Source organism: Ascaphus truei, chromosome 1, assembly GCF_040206685.1.
Source record: "Ascaphus truei isolate aAscTru1 chromosome 1, aAscTru1.hap1, whole genome shotgun sequence".
Taxonomy (NCBI): domain Eukaryota; kingdom Metazoa; phylum Chordata; class Amphibia; order Anura; family Ascaphidae; genus Ascaphus; species Ascaphus truei.
The window spans coordinates 174,241,305-174,256,634 of NC_134483.1; the positions used below are offsets into that span (position 1 = coordinate 174,241,305).

Consider the following 15,330-nt stretch of genomic DNA (forward strand, 5'->3'; position numbering starts at 1 on the left):
CCCCTGTGCCACAAGCAAAGTGTCAACCCCTAAATTATTCCGTTTCTACTACTTGGCCAGTAATAATAATGTAAACATTATCCATAAAACCAAGGTTGGAGGGCAATACGTGTTTGATAATACTGATAATTGCTACATTCCAGTTTAAAAGTTGTGTAATTTGTTTTATTATTATTGAATGCAAAGAAGTAACATTTACACTTAACCCTTTCAATGCCAACATTTGCAATGCCAAAATGTGTAGTTGTAAGGCTTTCTGGCTATCTCAAGCTCGCGAATATGGTCACTATTACCCATGACAAAACATAAATGGAAACAAAGACATACAGTGTCAGGCTAGAAATGGATGGTTTCTGGGAACACAATAACAGCTGTATTAATTACCTAATAGGTTTTGATGCCCGTTAAAATGACCTTTTTATGTTTATATTTTTAGGATGATTGAAATGAAACTTGGCTGTGAGAACAATGTTATGATTGATGTCAGCTACAAACAGGGTAGAGAAGGCACGGTGCTCGATGTAATTGTTCGTGACATATATCTGTGCGCTAGCATGGAGTTTCTCCTTACTGTGGCAGACATATTTTTGAAAGCTAACGAGCAAAGCTCTGCCGCTCAAAGAAGCATCAATCAAACATCAACAGTCACTAAGGAACAAGGTCTGGTCACATTCCAGTTTAAAACATTTTCATTTTCAAAGGTGGTGGTGTTTTTTTCTTTTTTTTTTCTTTCAGGGTTAGGAATATGAGTTACAAAGCCAATATCAATTGGCCGTGGAATAAGCAAATGCAAGCAGCCATGCGTTTAAGGGACGATGGGGGAGATTTATTAGGCGCCGATGCAGCACCCTTTTAATGCAGATCTTGCATGAATTGCATCGAGACTTAGTGAATCCGTTTGGGTATTTTGAGGTACTGTAACCAACACACAGGTTAGGACATGAACCAAACCAATATGCAATCACAATTATTCATGGCACATTTGAGAGGTAAAATTGAGATACTAGAGGAGAAAAGTGGCAGTTGTCCCCAAGGCCGCCGACAAGGGGGGAGAGCCAGGACAAGTGGCTCGGCGGACAGACATTCAGATCAATTAAGGTATAGCAGTCCTCAGCCCTATTATGTGGCCTTAGGAATTGCATAAATAACCTTACTTGTGTGATCCACTCTTTTACCAGTACCACTGATTTTAGCTCTTAGATGACTACTCAAGGTACTACTGTCGTGCCTTCAAATACTTTCTGGGCAAGCTACCCTTCTACCTAAACAAGCTCCTCACCCCTACCACATGCAGCACTTATCTGAGATCTCACTCCAAAAGACTGTTAATGGTCCCAAGGTTCAGCAAAGTATCCGGCCACTCCTCCTTCTCTTACCGTGCACCACAAAACTGGAACAATCTACCGGAGACTCTCATATCCACCACCAGTCCTAAATTCTTTAAAACTAAAGCTATCTCGCATTTTAATCTGGTCTGTAACTGTTACATACGCCTATAATATATATTATCTCTAACTGTGCATGCAATGTCTTGTATATAATGTATATACTGTTTTACTTATGTAACTGTATTTGTAACCATGTATTATTTGTTGTCATAACTCTATGCCCAGGACATACTTGAAAACGAGTGTTAACTCTCAATGTATTACTTCCTGGTAATACATTTTATAAATAAATAACTACTACAGTAAATGGGTATCCTACTAAGATCTAAGGGTTCATATGACAACCCATTTTTAACCTATTGTTATAGGCACTTCGTCGTAGTCATAGTGAGTCATTTTTTTAATATGTTTGATCAACAAAGTTAGTTTTCTTATTCACCCATTGCATATTCAGCACTTAACTATATAAGTGTCTGAATGATCTATTGACAGGGATCTTTTTCTCTTTTTGTGTTATATTGTCATTTTAAAGCAGCAAAACATGTAGCACTTATAGTATTGAAGCAGGGGGTCTCCGGAGCTGAACGGAATTAATTTAGGCTCTGGGGACCCCTTCTTTCAGACATACTTACCTCCGGTAGGAGGTGACGGTATCTCTAGAGTTTAAATGTCCCCGGTGACGCGAACCAATAGGAAGCCACAGGGGATGATGTTACAGCTTCTTATTGGCCCGCATAATGCAGGACATTTAAGTCGCCATTTCAGTAGACCAAACGATTACTGGCTGCAGAGATGCATGTTTTGCTGCTTTCAATAGAAGAAGCAAAACTGTATAACTTTTTTTAAATTTTTTTATTTTATAGTAGCTATATATTATGTTTGATTTGACTGATATTGTAATTATTGTATTTATTTAGCTCCTACACAACAGGTCTCTAAAATGGAAATGAATGTTGTGGTAAAAAATCCAGAGATAGTGTTTGTGGCTGATTTAACCAGAGGTGATGCTCCAGCACTAGTAGTTACAACGCAGTGTGAGCTCTGCATCAAAAACAGCCCGGAAATGCAACACATGACTGCTGCTGTTAAAGACTTGCACATTAAGGCCTGTCCCTTCCTACCAGAGAAGAGAACTGGTAACATAACCACTGTGAGTTTTTCTTTTCTTTGCAAATGTGTGGTGTTTACTAAAATATACAATTGTTGCTTCTTCCTCACCCAAACTTATATGCGTTTGTACTGGATACGTAGAAATGTGCAGCTTTTGAAAATACAACTTTATAACAGTTTTTCAGTTTACTAAGTAAATCTCTCAAGGAACGTTATAAACTGTGTATACTAGATATTTAAAGATTCAGATTTAAAGCTTAAAGTTGTAGCCAAAAAGCAAAGATTTTAGGAGCAGACATGCAATGAGCATTGTAAGCAATCCGTGCATTGCATGTAACCTTTTTGTCTAGCTCTATGCATTGAACTATCATATCAAAGTACCTGTACTCTGATTTTGCTCCACTAGTCGGGAACCCAAATTGAAAATTGTTTAATTGACTATAGCAATGTGCTGCCTTCCAACCCGCTAAACAGCTAGGTCTGATCTAACTTATACCTCTGGCTAAGAATATTGTGTCCAGTAGATTCAGTTTGAGGAATATTCGATGCAGATGCTATGCAAGGAAAACCTTTTTACTCAATTGCTACATGCCACCAAGTACCCAACGTGATACATATACCGGCGATCCTCGGTTATCCGACGGAGTGCGTTCCGGAAACTAGCGTCGTAAAGCGAACTCATGTTAATGAGCGGCGGATAATCCGTACCAGCGTTGGATAATTCGTTGTGCGGAATGCATGTGATGTGTTGGATAATCCGTTCATCGTAAGGCGAAACAACAGATACAGTAGAGATGGCTGCCTGTACTGTCAAAAATTCAAAGCTGGGAGAGTTGTTTTTCTCTTTTTGGTCTGTTCTACTAGATCTGGTTTCATTGGCTCTGATGGAGGTATACAGAAACAGGAGTTTAGCGTCCACAGAGTGGTAAGACCGCAGCAGGCGAGCAAGTAGTTATAAGGGTGCTAGAGGAGAGGCTACCCCCATTTTGACGTTTATCTGGCTTGGCTACTCTTTCATAGTGTCCATAGTGTAGAAGGACCATTACCTCCTCCTCTTGCCTCTAGCAAGTGTTTCTCCAATACACAGGCCGCACTCAGAAACAATTACAGATCTTGACCATGTATTAGGCATTGCTTCATGCTGTCAGACCATGAGGGATTGCACTGTGAGAGTTGGCATGGCTGTAATTGAGTGTATGCTTCTGCATTTTACTAACTGTACAATTATCATTTTTAACCTCTCTTCTTGCAGATACTGCAACGATGTGATTTGTTCTTCCGAAGCATTCAATCCGGTGACGATCCACAAATGATGGAGCTGTCAATAAAATCATTGATGTTGAAGGTAAGTGATATTGTTTTAATGTACTTTTTGACTGCAACTCTCAGAATGAATTTCTTAAAAGACTTGCTGGCTTTAACATTGACGCCTGTTAAACCAATGAAGGGTTAAATGTTGGTGATTTATTAAACAAAATTTGCAGTGCATAAAAAGGTGTGTAGGGCTTATTCCTTAATTGAATTTAATTAAAAAAGAAAGTTATTTCTTTTGAAGGCGATATATGTTTGTGGAGTAATGCCAACTGGGGAAGAAAATAGAAAAAAATATGACTTTGCTTTACCAAAATTAAAACAAACCACTAATTGAAACAGTTGGTAAAAAATATTTAAACATTGGGTATTACCAAAAAAAGGTCTTAATTGGTTTAATTAGAATATATATATATATATATATATATATATATATATATATATATATATATATATATATATGTGTATACCATAATACTGAGTTAAGTTATGGTGAGTAAAAAAAGTGACAAAAACCCTCCATTGCAAAGCAAATATGTAAATATAACTATATGCTCATCTGCATGTCTAAGGTAGGTCTGCAACCCCGCCCTTCACCATTATCACCCAGCACACAGCACTTGCACTGCAGCCAATGATTCTGGGAAATGACATGCAAATGAGCACGCAGTGCCACTTTTTGCTTCAAAAACCATTTTTACCATGGTTCCCTATAGGCTTAAGCTTGCTGCATGGTCACAGCTTTGAGCACAGCCAGGGTTAAGGTGCATACCCAGAAAACCACCCACAGACAGCTGTTTCGACCTTAATGGCTCTCATCAGTGTGGGGTTATGGTATACCCCTCCCTTATCTTCTTTGCATACCCAGTCAATCAACCCCACACTGATGAGACCCATTAAGGTCGAAACAGCTGTCTGTGAGTGGTTTTCTGGGTATGCACCTTAACCCTGGCTGTGCTCAAAGCTGTGACCATGCAGCAAGCTTAAGCCCATAGGGAACCATGGTAAAAATGGTTTTTGAAGCAAAAAGTGGCACTGCGTGCTCATTTGCATGTAATTTCCCAGAATCCCTTGCTGCAGTGGAAGTGCTGTGTGCTTGGTGATAATGGTGAAGGACGGGGTTGCAGACCTGCCTGAGACATGCAGATGAGCATACAGTTATATTTACATATTTGCTTTGCAATGGAGGGTTTTTGTCACTTTTTTTACTCACCATAACTTAACTCAGTATTATGGTATACCCCATCCCTTAGCTTCTTTGCATACCCAGTCAATCAACCCCACACTGATGAGACCCATTAAGGTCGAAACAGCTGTCTGTGGGTGGTTTTCTGGGTATGTACCTTAACCCTGGCTGTGCTCAAAGCTGTGACCATGCAGCAAGCTTAAGCCTATAGGGAACCATGGTAAAAATGGTTTTTGAAGCAAAAAGTGGCACTGCGTGCTCATATGCATGTCATTTCCCAGAATCCCTTGCTGCAGTGGAAGTGCTGTGTGCTGGGTGATAATGGTGAAGGGCTGGGTTGCAGACCTGGCTTAGACATGCAGATGAGCATAGAGTTATATTTACATATTTGTATATATGTATATATATATATATATATGTTTTGTCAAATTAATTTAGTATGGCGTTTATATGTTATAAATGACACCAAAACTCCTGTCTGTCAGTGTTCTGTATAAATGTACTATATGGAGGAGGAGCTCAGCGAATGAAGACTGTAAAGTTTAAACACTGACTTTGAAGCTTGAGGGCTTAGTTCAAATCCCGGTGTCCTCACCTTTTGAGCTCGGTATATATCCTTGTGCGTCAGGCACCAAACATAGATTGTAAGCTCATCAGGCTAGGGACTGTGCCTCTAAAAGTCTATGTACAGAGTTGCATACTGCACACTATATTGGTATTGTTAAGCACTTTGAGTCCCATTGGGAGATGAGCGCTATATATAATAAAGTTATTGTTTGTCTCCTTAAATACTACCCTAACAGAAATATCCAAACCAGAAAAGGTAAAATTCCTCTGAAGCAGGCAGCTGAGTTGTTGCCTTATACCAGGGGTGCACAAACATTTCCCCATGCCTGCTCCCCCCCCTTCTCCCGCCCCCCTCCTTACATTGTCACTGGCGTCACAACGTCATGTGACATCACATTGCTATGGAAATGCCAGGAGCCGCCGGAGACCAGTAGAGTTTTACAGAGGCCTCGCGCGCGCGCTCCCCCGGCATTTAATTTAAATGCTTTGGGGAAGAGCGCGGGGCCTCTGTAAGTGCTGTGCCTACTCCCCCCCTCTCCCAAAAGTTGACAATGCTGTTCTAGTAATATCATTCAAATAGCTTGCATGCTAATTAATTTTCCGTCATTTAAAAATAAGTCAATAACCAACTGAAATCTGCTTGTGTTTTTAGTGTTATTGCTTTATCATTGTCAGAAGGATAAAGAAAAAAGGCAGGTTCTGGTTAACACTCCTTTTGTCCCGCGAAAGGGAGGTGCTAAAGCCAGCCAAATCTCTCCTAAGTTTCAGCTTATTCTACTAAACAGCAAATTGTGAAAATTATGCAAAAAATGCTTGCAGTTGTCAATCACCCATATTTAAACAAGTACATTTTGTTGGTTTCTTTTGCTCTTAGTAGTGGAATGCACCTTTAAAAAGCAAGTATTGGATGTTCAGTATAGCAAACATAATCCAGGAGTGTTTGCATGTCTTCCCCCAAACCTGCTTCATTTACCCTATTTTCAGAGAGAAATTATCAACTCCTGGTCCACTGTTGCTTTGTATGCTAGAGGGGTTTTGTCCTTTTTGTTTACCCACCATGACTTGATTGTATCTGATCTTCATTATAGTAATGTTGATGCTAGCCATTTTATTTTATCCAGTTAACCAATCTCCTTGTTTTGTCTTCTAGGTTTCTCCAGTTATTATAAATACAGTCATTACAATCACTTCAGCTCTTTCTCCCGTTAAAGAAACGATAACTGAGGCGACAAGCCCAGTACCACCAAATCTTTGGCAAAAGAAGGACGTGAACGATTTAAAATTGTGGTTTCTGGAAGAGAGAAAAGAAAGTGAGAATAAAGCTGGGGACCCTGCCAAGTTGGTTCTCAATGGAGAGACACTAAATATGAGCATTGAATCAATTATTGTGACTCTAGAAGCTGGTGTTGGCCACAGAACACTACCAATGCTTTTAGCTAAATCGTCATTTTCTGGGGATGTGAAGAACTGGAGTTCTCTTATAAACGTTCACTGCCAACTTGAGCTGGAGGTACATCTTGTAAAATAGAACGTTTGCAAGTGTGTACAATACCACTGTCCCCCCGTCCCACTCCCCCCCCCCAAGTGAGGTGCATTATCTATGGCGCTGTTTCAGAGAGAGGCCATTAATCTATTCTGTTAGTTTCATTACCATCCACCTATGTTTTACAATTACAATTGTGAGTTTCAATTTCACAGTTTTAGAGGTAGATCTCCTATTCCTAGTTAAGATATGTCCGTTACAGTCCTGTAGTCTGTTATGTTTGTTAGTTCCTTCACTTTCCTACATTTATGCTTTCTGAGCAAAACTGTTAACTCCTGACAGCCTTTGGGAAAAAAAGTTGGCGTTGGTAGTTAAATCTCACACACATATAACAGTAGTTATTGAGAGAGTTCTTCCCAAATGAGAAAGGTGGAAATACTCTTTGCTGCAGCTGTATATGAGGTATAGCTTTGCTTGCACTTTATTTTTATTTTTTTACCACTTTTTAGGACACGTTTTTTGTTTTTTATTAAACCAGTTCTCATTGCACAGATGGCTACAGCACATATGGTGCCTCTACATTTTAAACCCTTAGGCACCCCATGCTATTGACTACTGTATATTATTGTTTTTTTTAATCAGGCTTCACGTGTTTTGAACTAAATGACCTATACTTATTGGTTGAAAATCTATAAATGAACTAAATAATTTGTCATATTGGATGTGCATTGGGTCTTCTTTGTTTAATGTTTTATATTTGAGGGCACTTTCCCAGTAGCACTCCATTAAGTACATACATATATAATACTGTGGATTTGGGTTTTTGAGCTTGGAAAGATGTTGTTTATTTATAATTAAGGTATGCCTTAACTTTATCAACAGAGCAGACGTACAGTACCTACTTTTAAGAAATCACACTCTAGTGGAGTAAAAGGGATGTTAATGATTTTTGTGTGAAGCATTTCTGAGTTTTAATGATATCTAATACAAGATAAAGTATTCAAACTATCACTTCACTAGAGTGCATGTACTTAAAAGTAGGTACTTATGTTCTGTTCTTTTATTTCATTTAAGTGTACTTACTGCACGGGAGGATTAAAATCGGTTAAACATGAAGCAATAACATTGGTGAATAGGGATACACACCTTTTTGAGAAAATTCTACTTTTAGTTATGCCTTCACTTTGCATACTTTGAAGACGTTTTACAACTTTCTCTGGCCTTTTCAGGTGCATTACTTCAATGAAATGTTTGGTGTGTGGGAGCCTTTACTGGAACCACTGGAAATTGAAAAGAGTGATGAGTTCCGGCCATGGAGCCTTGGAATTAAGGTATTCTTCATCCCAGAAACACTTGGGAGCAAAAATCTCAGAAATGTTAAAATTGTGGGGTAGTTTTTCCTTTCCCTCCTGTTAATTGCAATGCAGCACATTTCCATCAGTTGTATATGGTCTATAATGTGTAGTCTAGCAATTAAACTTTGTACTGTAGTAGACCATACATCCAATTACAATGTTTTTGCCTGGAACATATTTTGTTTTGGCCTGGAACATATTTGCGGCAAAATAGCACCAAAAACTCAAAGCTGTGTTACTAAATCCCACATAAAACCCTAAAGGCCGAAAACGTAAATACTCCTCTATTATTTGGCTCGTAAAACAGTTTTATTTCCCTTTTAAGCTACCATTGCATTTCTTCCCCATCTACCTTCTCTCCCTTCCTTTTCCTACTCTTTTCTCGTTCCCTCTAGATTACGAGCTACTCTGTGAAGGAACCTCTTAAAAGTTTGTATCATTATATTGTTTGTTTTTATGTAATGTTTTGTATTTTTGTTTATTTGTTTTTTTATCTCTGTATATCATTTGCCATTTTTTCTGCCATATGAAGTTTATTGGTGACCCATAATTTTGATGTTTTTTTAATGTGAACACATCTCATACATTTTAGATGAAAAAGAAATCAAAGAAACAGCTTTATGAGACAGATGGTGAGGAGGAGAAGTACAAGATACCAGAATATACAACTGTAATAAGCATCTTTTCAAAAGACCGGATGAATATTACGCTCTCTAAATGTGGCATTCTAATGCTAAGTAACTTGGGACAGGTAAGAAGCATGTAAAGTCTGTTTACCTGTAAACATACAGAATTTGTCATGTAGTGAGAGTTTGATACAGTATTCTTTACAGAACAAAGGTTTGCTTAGTCTACACACACTCCTTAAACTGAACAGTAGGTCTAAACTGGAACACTAAATGATTCTGGTGTATCGCCAGTATACAGAAGATACCTATACAAGAGTTTTTAGCCTCAGCACTCGACGAAATTATTTGGGCCATATTTATATATACTATAGGTGTATTTACACCCTGGACCCAATTATTACTATCTTATCTGAGGGTTCTGAATATACATTTGGCATATAGATAGACTACATAGAGTTATATACACTAAGCACTCTTTTGCGTTTCCATTATCTCTGATTTTGGATCTACACCTTTTTTTTAAAATTACTTTACATAAATGTTAATAAATTTGTTTTTAAACTGGGTGTCTGCCGTCGTGTGAAGACCTTTTCAGAATTACTATATTATAAATATTCTGAGTTGTAGTGCGCTAAATATAGTGATTCTCTGTGTGCATTGTGTCTCTTTGACACAAATACATCAATCTCTAATCTGTTCTAGCTATTCCCTGGCAGCACGCAGCACCATTTATCCTGAGTTTGAGCGAGGTTTTTGCAACCATCTAGCTATTAATCCTAAACTACACAAGTAACAAACATTGCTTTGGTCAGCTGCAAATATGTTTCCTAATTTTGTTCCACAGGCATTTGCTGAAGCAGCCAGTAAAACATCGGACGTTTTCAAAAAAGATCAAGCGCCGTATGTGGTCAAAAACTCTTTGGGACTTACAATCTCAGTCTCTCCCAGTGATTCTTTCACCGCTTTCAATGTTGATTCTGGAACATTAAAAGTAGACCTAAATGATGGCGAGTGTCTCAGTATGGATTATGTCAGATCCAGGAGTCAGACTGATCAGTTTTCTGCAATGACGAGTCTTAGCAGCAAGCTTTTCTACATTCAGCTGAGTAAGTTGTAGTGGGTAATGTTTAAAATGCAAATTTCTATATGTGTACAGAATATTTGTATTTATATAGCACAAACCTGAAATCTCACAAACATTCCTTGCTAGACTGGATTCTGTCCTCAAATCCCAGCAGACTCCAATCCTCCGGGCATCCTTCCTGACATTTTCAGCGACCATGCAATAGTGTACTGTGTAAGCAAAATTAAACCACCCCAATCGAGCCCTAAAGTTCTCCGCTCTAGAACATTTAGAAACTTTAACCCACAACAGTTTCTGGCTGACCTTACCAACTGCCCTTGGTACAGAATCGATTTAATTCCCGACCCTGATTCTGTGCTCGACTATTTGTATTCAGAGTTCTTAAAACTCTGTGATACCCATGCTCCACTGCACAGAATAAGGGTACGGGGCCCACCTTCCGTGGTTTACAACTGACCTTTTAGCGCTCTACCATTTTAGGGATGCTTTGTGGAAAAGCTACAAAGTAACTAGCACTACCACAGATCTTAATAACTACAGATACCTGCGGAACATGTGCACAAGGCAAACAAGACATGCAAAAGCACAATATTACTCTGACAATCCTCACCAGAATACATCAAACCCAGCTAACTTCTGGAAGGTTATCAACAATATATTCCAGCCTTTTAGCCATCAACAACCAAGTAATATCACTAAGGAGGATATTACTCTGACAAACCCCATTGACATTGCAAATGCATTGAATGGTTACTTTGTGGGGTGTGCTACTAACTTATTAGCGAAACGCAACCCAAACCACAAACATGAACCTCATTCTGAGAGTACCCCTATAGCCCCACCCCCTCCCAACACTGCTCACAATTTTTAATTTGTCCCAGTATCCGAAGAGGAGATTACACAAGCACTCCTCAAATTAAAACTAAGCAGCCAATGTCGACCTGACTTACTGCAATCTAAGTTCCTAAGACTTGGTGCCCCAGCCATTGCCAAACCAATTGCTTCCATAGTCAACTCTATTCTGTCTGTAGGCTATATCCCTAAGAGTTGGACAACTGCCAGAGTTGTCCCAATATTCAAAAGTGGGGACAAAAGCAATCTCTCTTCTCCCAATACTATCCAACGTCATAGAAAAATGTGTTCACTCCCAATTAAGCGATTACTATACCAAGACAAATTTCCCTAGCCAATTCCAATCTGGCTTTCGCCCCAAACACTCCACGGTAATTACCCTGATAAAAGTTTGCAATGAGATACAGTGTGGAATGAAACTGGGACAACTCACTGGTGCAATATTCCTAGATTTTGCAAAGGCTTTTGATACTGTTGATCATGTTATCTTAACAAACTCCAGTGCTCTGGAATAGGGAAGAGGGTGGTTGGTGTAGATAGAGCACAGCTCCAGACGCCCTGCAATGTCAAGCAGGGAAAACAAAACCAGGCCACTCCGCAGTAGTTTCAAATTTGTATTGGTGCCAGCTAACACATACAGGGAACAAAAATAGAACAGATAGAACGCACCTACGCGTTTCGTACAGGGGTACTTTATCAAGTACTTGATAAAGTACCCCTGTACGAAACGCGTAGGTGCGTTCTATCTGTCCTATTTTTGTTCCCTGTATGTGTTAGCTGGCACCAATACAAATTTGAAACTACTGCGGAGTGGCCTGGTTTTGTTTTCCCTGCTTGACATTGCAGGGCGTCTGGAGCTGTGCTCTATCTACACCAACCACCCTCTTGTACTCATCAACGGATGGATTGCACGCTACAGATCCTGAGAGTGCCCCCTGGATTGAGCAGGTAAAGTGCCAATGTGCCTTATGTAAATCCTGCTGTTAATGGACATTGTTCCTTCCTCATTATACTGTCAGGGTGATTATTGTGTACATCCCGGTGGCTGTCTCAACTGACTCCACTTGTCACTTCCCCTACAGTAATTACGCAGCTTCATTGCATTTATTGAGGGGCACTCCATCATCGCCGGACCACCAAATCAATGGTTTCATCACTAAATATGTCTTATGAGGTCACTTGTTCAATTCTGAGCACCACATATACCACATTCCTATGGAATAGGGAAGCATGCTTTAAACTGGTTTCATTCCTACCTATCAGGTAGATCCCAACATGTGTCCATCTCAGGCTCTAACTCCAACCCCTTGATTATCACCTGTGGTGTCCCGCAAGGCTGTGTTCTGGGGCCCCTACTCTTCTCAGTGTTCATCAATGAGCTTCCTACAGCTTGTAAGGGAGCCTCAATACACATGTATGCAGATGACACAATCCTATATGCACACAGCCCTAGCCTTTCCGACCTTGAACACATACTTCAATCTGACTTTGAGACTTGACAATTTGATTTCCCAAAACAAACAGTTTTTAAACACTGACAAGACTGTAACAATGGTATTTGGGACCAAGGCTACATTTCTAAAGCTTCCAATGACTGAGCTCCATATCAGAACCAATGCTAACACCACCCTAACCCTTGTTATTAGTTTTAAATACTTGGGCATATGGTTTGACTCCCATTTAACATTTGGGTTGCACGTTGATACCCAGACATCCAAACATATGCCAAACTAGATGTACTTTACAGGAACAAATCCTCCCTTACTCTGCTGGTCAGAAAGCGTATCACACAGCAGATGCTATTGCCAATTATTGACTATGGGGACAGCTCGGCATTCCAAACCTACCTTGGCAAACTTGGCACCCTCTACAATTCAATATGCCGTCTTGTTCTCCAGTGCAACAACACGCATCACTGTGAAATGCTCAAAGAACTAGATTGGTCCTCACTTGTGTCTAGGCTCAAAGTTAATTTTTCCTGTCTTGCCTTACTTTCTGGGCCAGCTACCCATCTATCTGAACAAGTTCTTCACCCCTAGCACATGCTGCACTTATCTGAGATCTGACTCCAAAAGACTGTTCATGGTCCCAAGGTTCAACAAAGTATCCGGCCGCCCCTCATTCTCTTACCACGCACCCCAAAACTGGAACAATCTACCAGAGACTCTCGCAGCCACCAGCAGTCTAAGTTCTTTCAAAACTAAAGCTGTCTCACATTTTAATCTGGTCTGTAACTGTTACATATGCTTATAATATATATTATCTCTTTCTGTGCATGCAATGTCTTGTATATAATGTATACCCTGTATACCCTGTTCACTTATGTAACTATGTATTGTAACCAAGTATTATTTGTCATCTTAACTCAGGTCATACTTGAAAACGAGAGGTTACTCTCAATGTATTACTTCTCGGTAAAACATTTTATAAATAACTAAATAAACAAATAATGTGTGTCAAAATAGACATTAAAATGCAGGGAATTATAATGCAGCAAGTACACAAAACATACAAGCACAATCTTTTACAAAAATGAATCTGTGCCCTGGAGATCTTATAATCTAAATAATATGTAGGTGACAATAGTAGGAGTAAATACTGTGTTGCAGTGCCTGACTAAAGTGGTTGGTAAATGCCTCTGTGGGAGGGAGGTGGCGTAGTGTTCATTAGTCCAGACTATTGAAATGCTTTATTCAGGCAGTGTGGGGAAAGGTTGTAGGAAAAAAATAGTAGCGGTTAAAGGAATTGTAGGAAATGGTCATGATGAGACAAGAAGGGGCATAAGCCAGAGGAAAAACAAAAATAGGGGAGCGTTACCTGTACAGTGACATTACATAAAAGGGACAACCGTGGGGATTTCATACCACTGCAAAGTTACCATGTTTACAAAATGTAAAAAAAATATATTTAAAATTACGTTTTTAAGTGTGTTGGAAAAAAAGAGAAAAGATATCAATTACTCAGATGTTATGTCATACTATTGGCATTGGTTTGTAATAAATTAAAATAGGAGAAAGGTTTATTATATACTGTATATCGTTTAAATAGATTCTTGACTCCACAAAATTACCTGTATAGGGTGTTATTTATAATGGACAGCTACTTTCAATCTTGACAGAATACCCACCATCATTCAACTTGTCATTGAATTACTGATGCACCCTTTGGGGATTTATTTAAATAAAGCAAAGTAATAGATGTTAAGGAAAGGTATTAAAATGAGATACAATAATGATATTTGTTTCTCTTTCACATTAGCACCATTGAACCACTCATCTACTGATAAGATTCCTTTAACCAAAGTAGGCCGAAGTCTGTACTGTGTCCGACACTCAGACTCTGGTGTTGATCGATTTATTGTCTGCCAGATTGATACTGTGGAAGGAACCAAGAGTATAACAATACGCTCCCCATTACAGGTATGTTCTGGACTATTATTTTATCCCTTTGTAGCAAGAGCATTGCAGATCCTTTTTGTTGTAAAGGAATTCCTGCCTTTGTGATACCTTGAATTAAAAATAATTAAATTACATGTTAACCTTTTTAGTGCCCTTACGACCGCTTAGGCTGCGTCCATACTGGGGCAGACCACACGGACGCGTCCGCACGCTGAGCGATCAGACTGCCTAGAGGCTGTGATCGTGTCTATACGGCGTGCGTGCGCGCGAGAGGGGGCGCACGATGCGCGTGAAATCAGTCAAAACTGATTTCTCGCGCAATAGGGCGGTCATGTGAGAGGTTTGCCCAATGAGGGCGAAACAGCTCAGTGACGTCACTGGTCTGCCCATAGACACGCTCCCGGACGGCTGTAATGTCTATGGACGCAGCCTTAGACAGGCACTCCGGGGTTCATTATGATGAAGGAACTTGATACTATTTTTGCTTGTTTTCTAGAGCGGTTAGTAAGATGAAATGAAGTGGAGGGAGCTGCACTTACGTTTTAGTCATTGAAAGTAGGCCACGTCCATGTGATCGCTACTAAAGCGACACATGGTTGAGATCCAGTGACACTTGGGTACTGCCAGACTTCCGGCATTGTAAAGGTTCATTTTGACCTAAACCAAGTTTAGCTACTTTAATGTTTAAGAATGTGAAAACTACAAGCATAATTCACCAGGGCAATAGTTGTTAATGGTTTGTCAGTGAATGGCCATTCCCAATAATTCTATTGGTGTTTTCACAGTTGAGTGAATAGCACCCTAAATCAGATATGTATTTTATATAGCAATGTTCCATACAACAGATCTTCAAGTAAAAAAATACATCTTTAACATGGTCCATTGGGAGTTCTCCTTAATCTGTGGCCAATTCTCTGTGCAGAGATATGTTTTAGAAAGCTTTCTTTTAGGACACACCGCACTGAAA

General features: G+C 39.5%; 1 protein-coding gene across 2 annotated transcripts in view; it reads left to right on the forward strand.

The window, feature by feature from the left end:
* Positions 1-15,330, forward strand: part of VPS13A (vacuolar protein sorting 13 homolog A) — a 211,547-nt gene that overhangs the window by 108,324 nt on the left and 87,893 nt on the right. For both annotated transcript variants that reach the window (XM_075598717.1, XM_075598726.1), the window contains exons 38-45: positions 437-660; positions 2,306-2,538; positions 3,751-3,843; positions 6,713-7,072; positions 8,275-8,376; positions 8,993-9,151; positions 9,874-10,135; positions 14,224-14,384. In XM_075598717.1, coding sequence (XP_075454832.1) covers positions 437-660; positions 2,306-2,538; positions 3,751-3,843; positions 6,713-7,072; positions 8,275-8,376; positions 8,993-9,151; positions 9,874-10,135; positions 14,224-14,384 — 1,594 coding nt within the window. The remainder of the gene's footprint in view (positions 1-436; positions 661-2,305; positions 2,539-3,750; positions 3,844-6,712; positions 7,073-8,274; positions 8,377-8,992; positions 9,152-9,873; positions 10,136-14,223; positions 14,385-15,330) is intronic.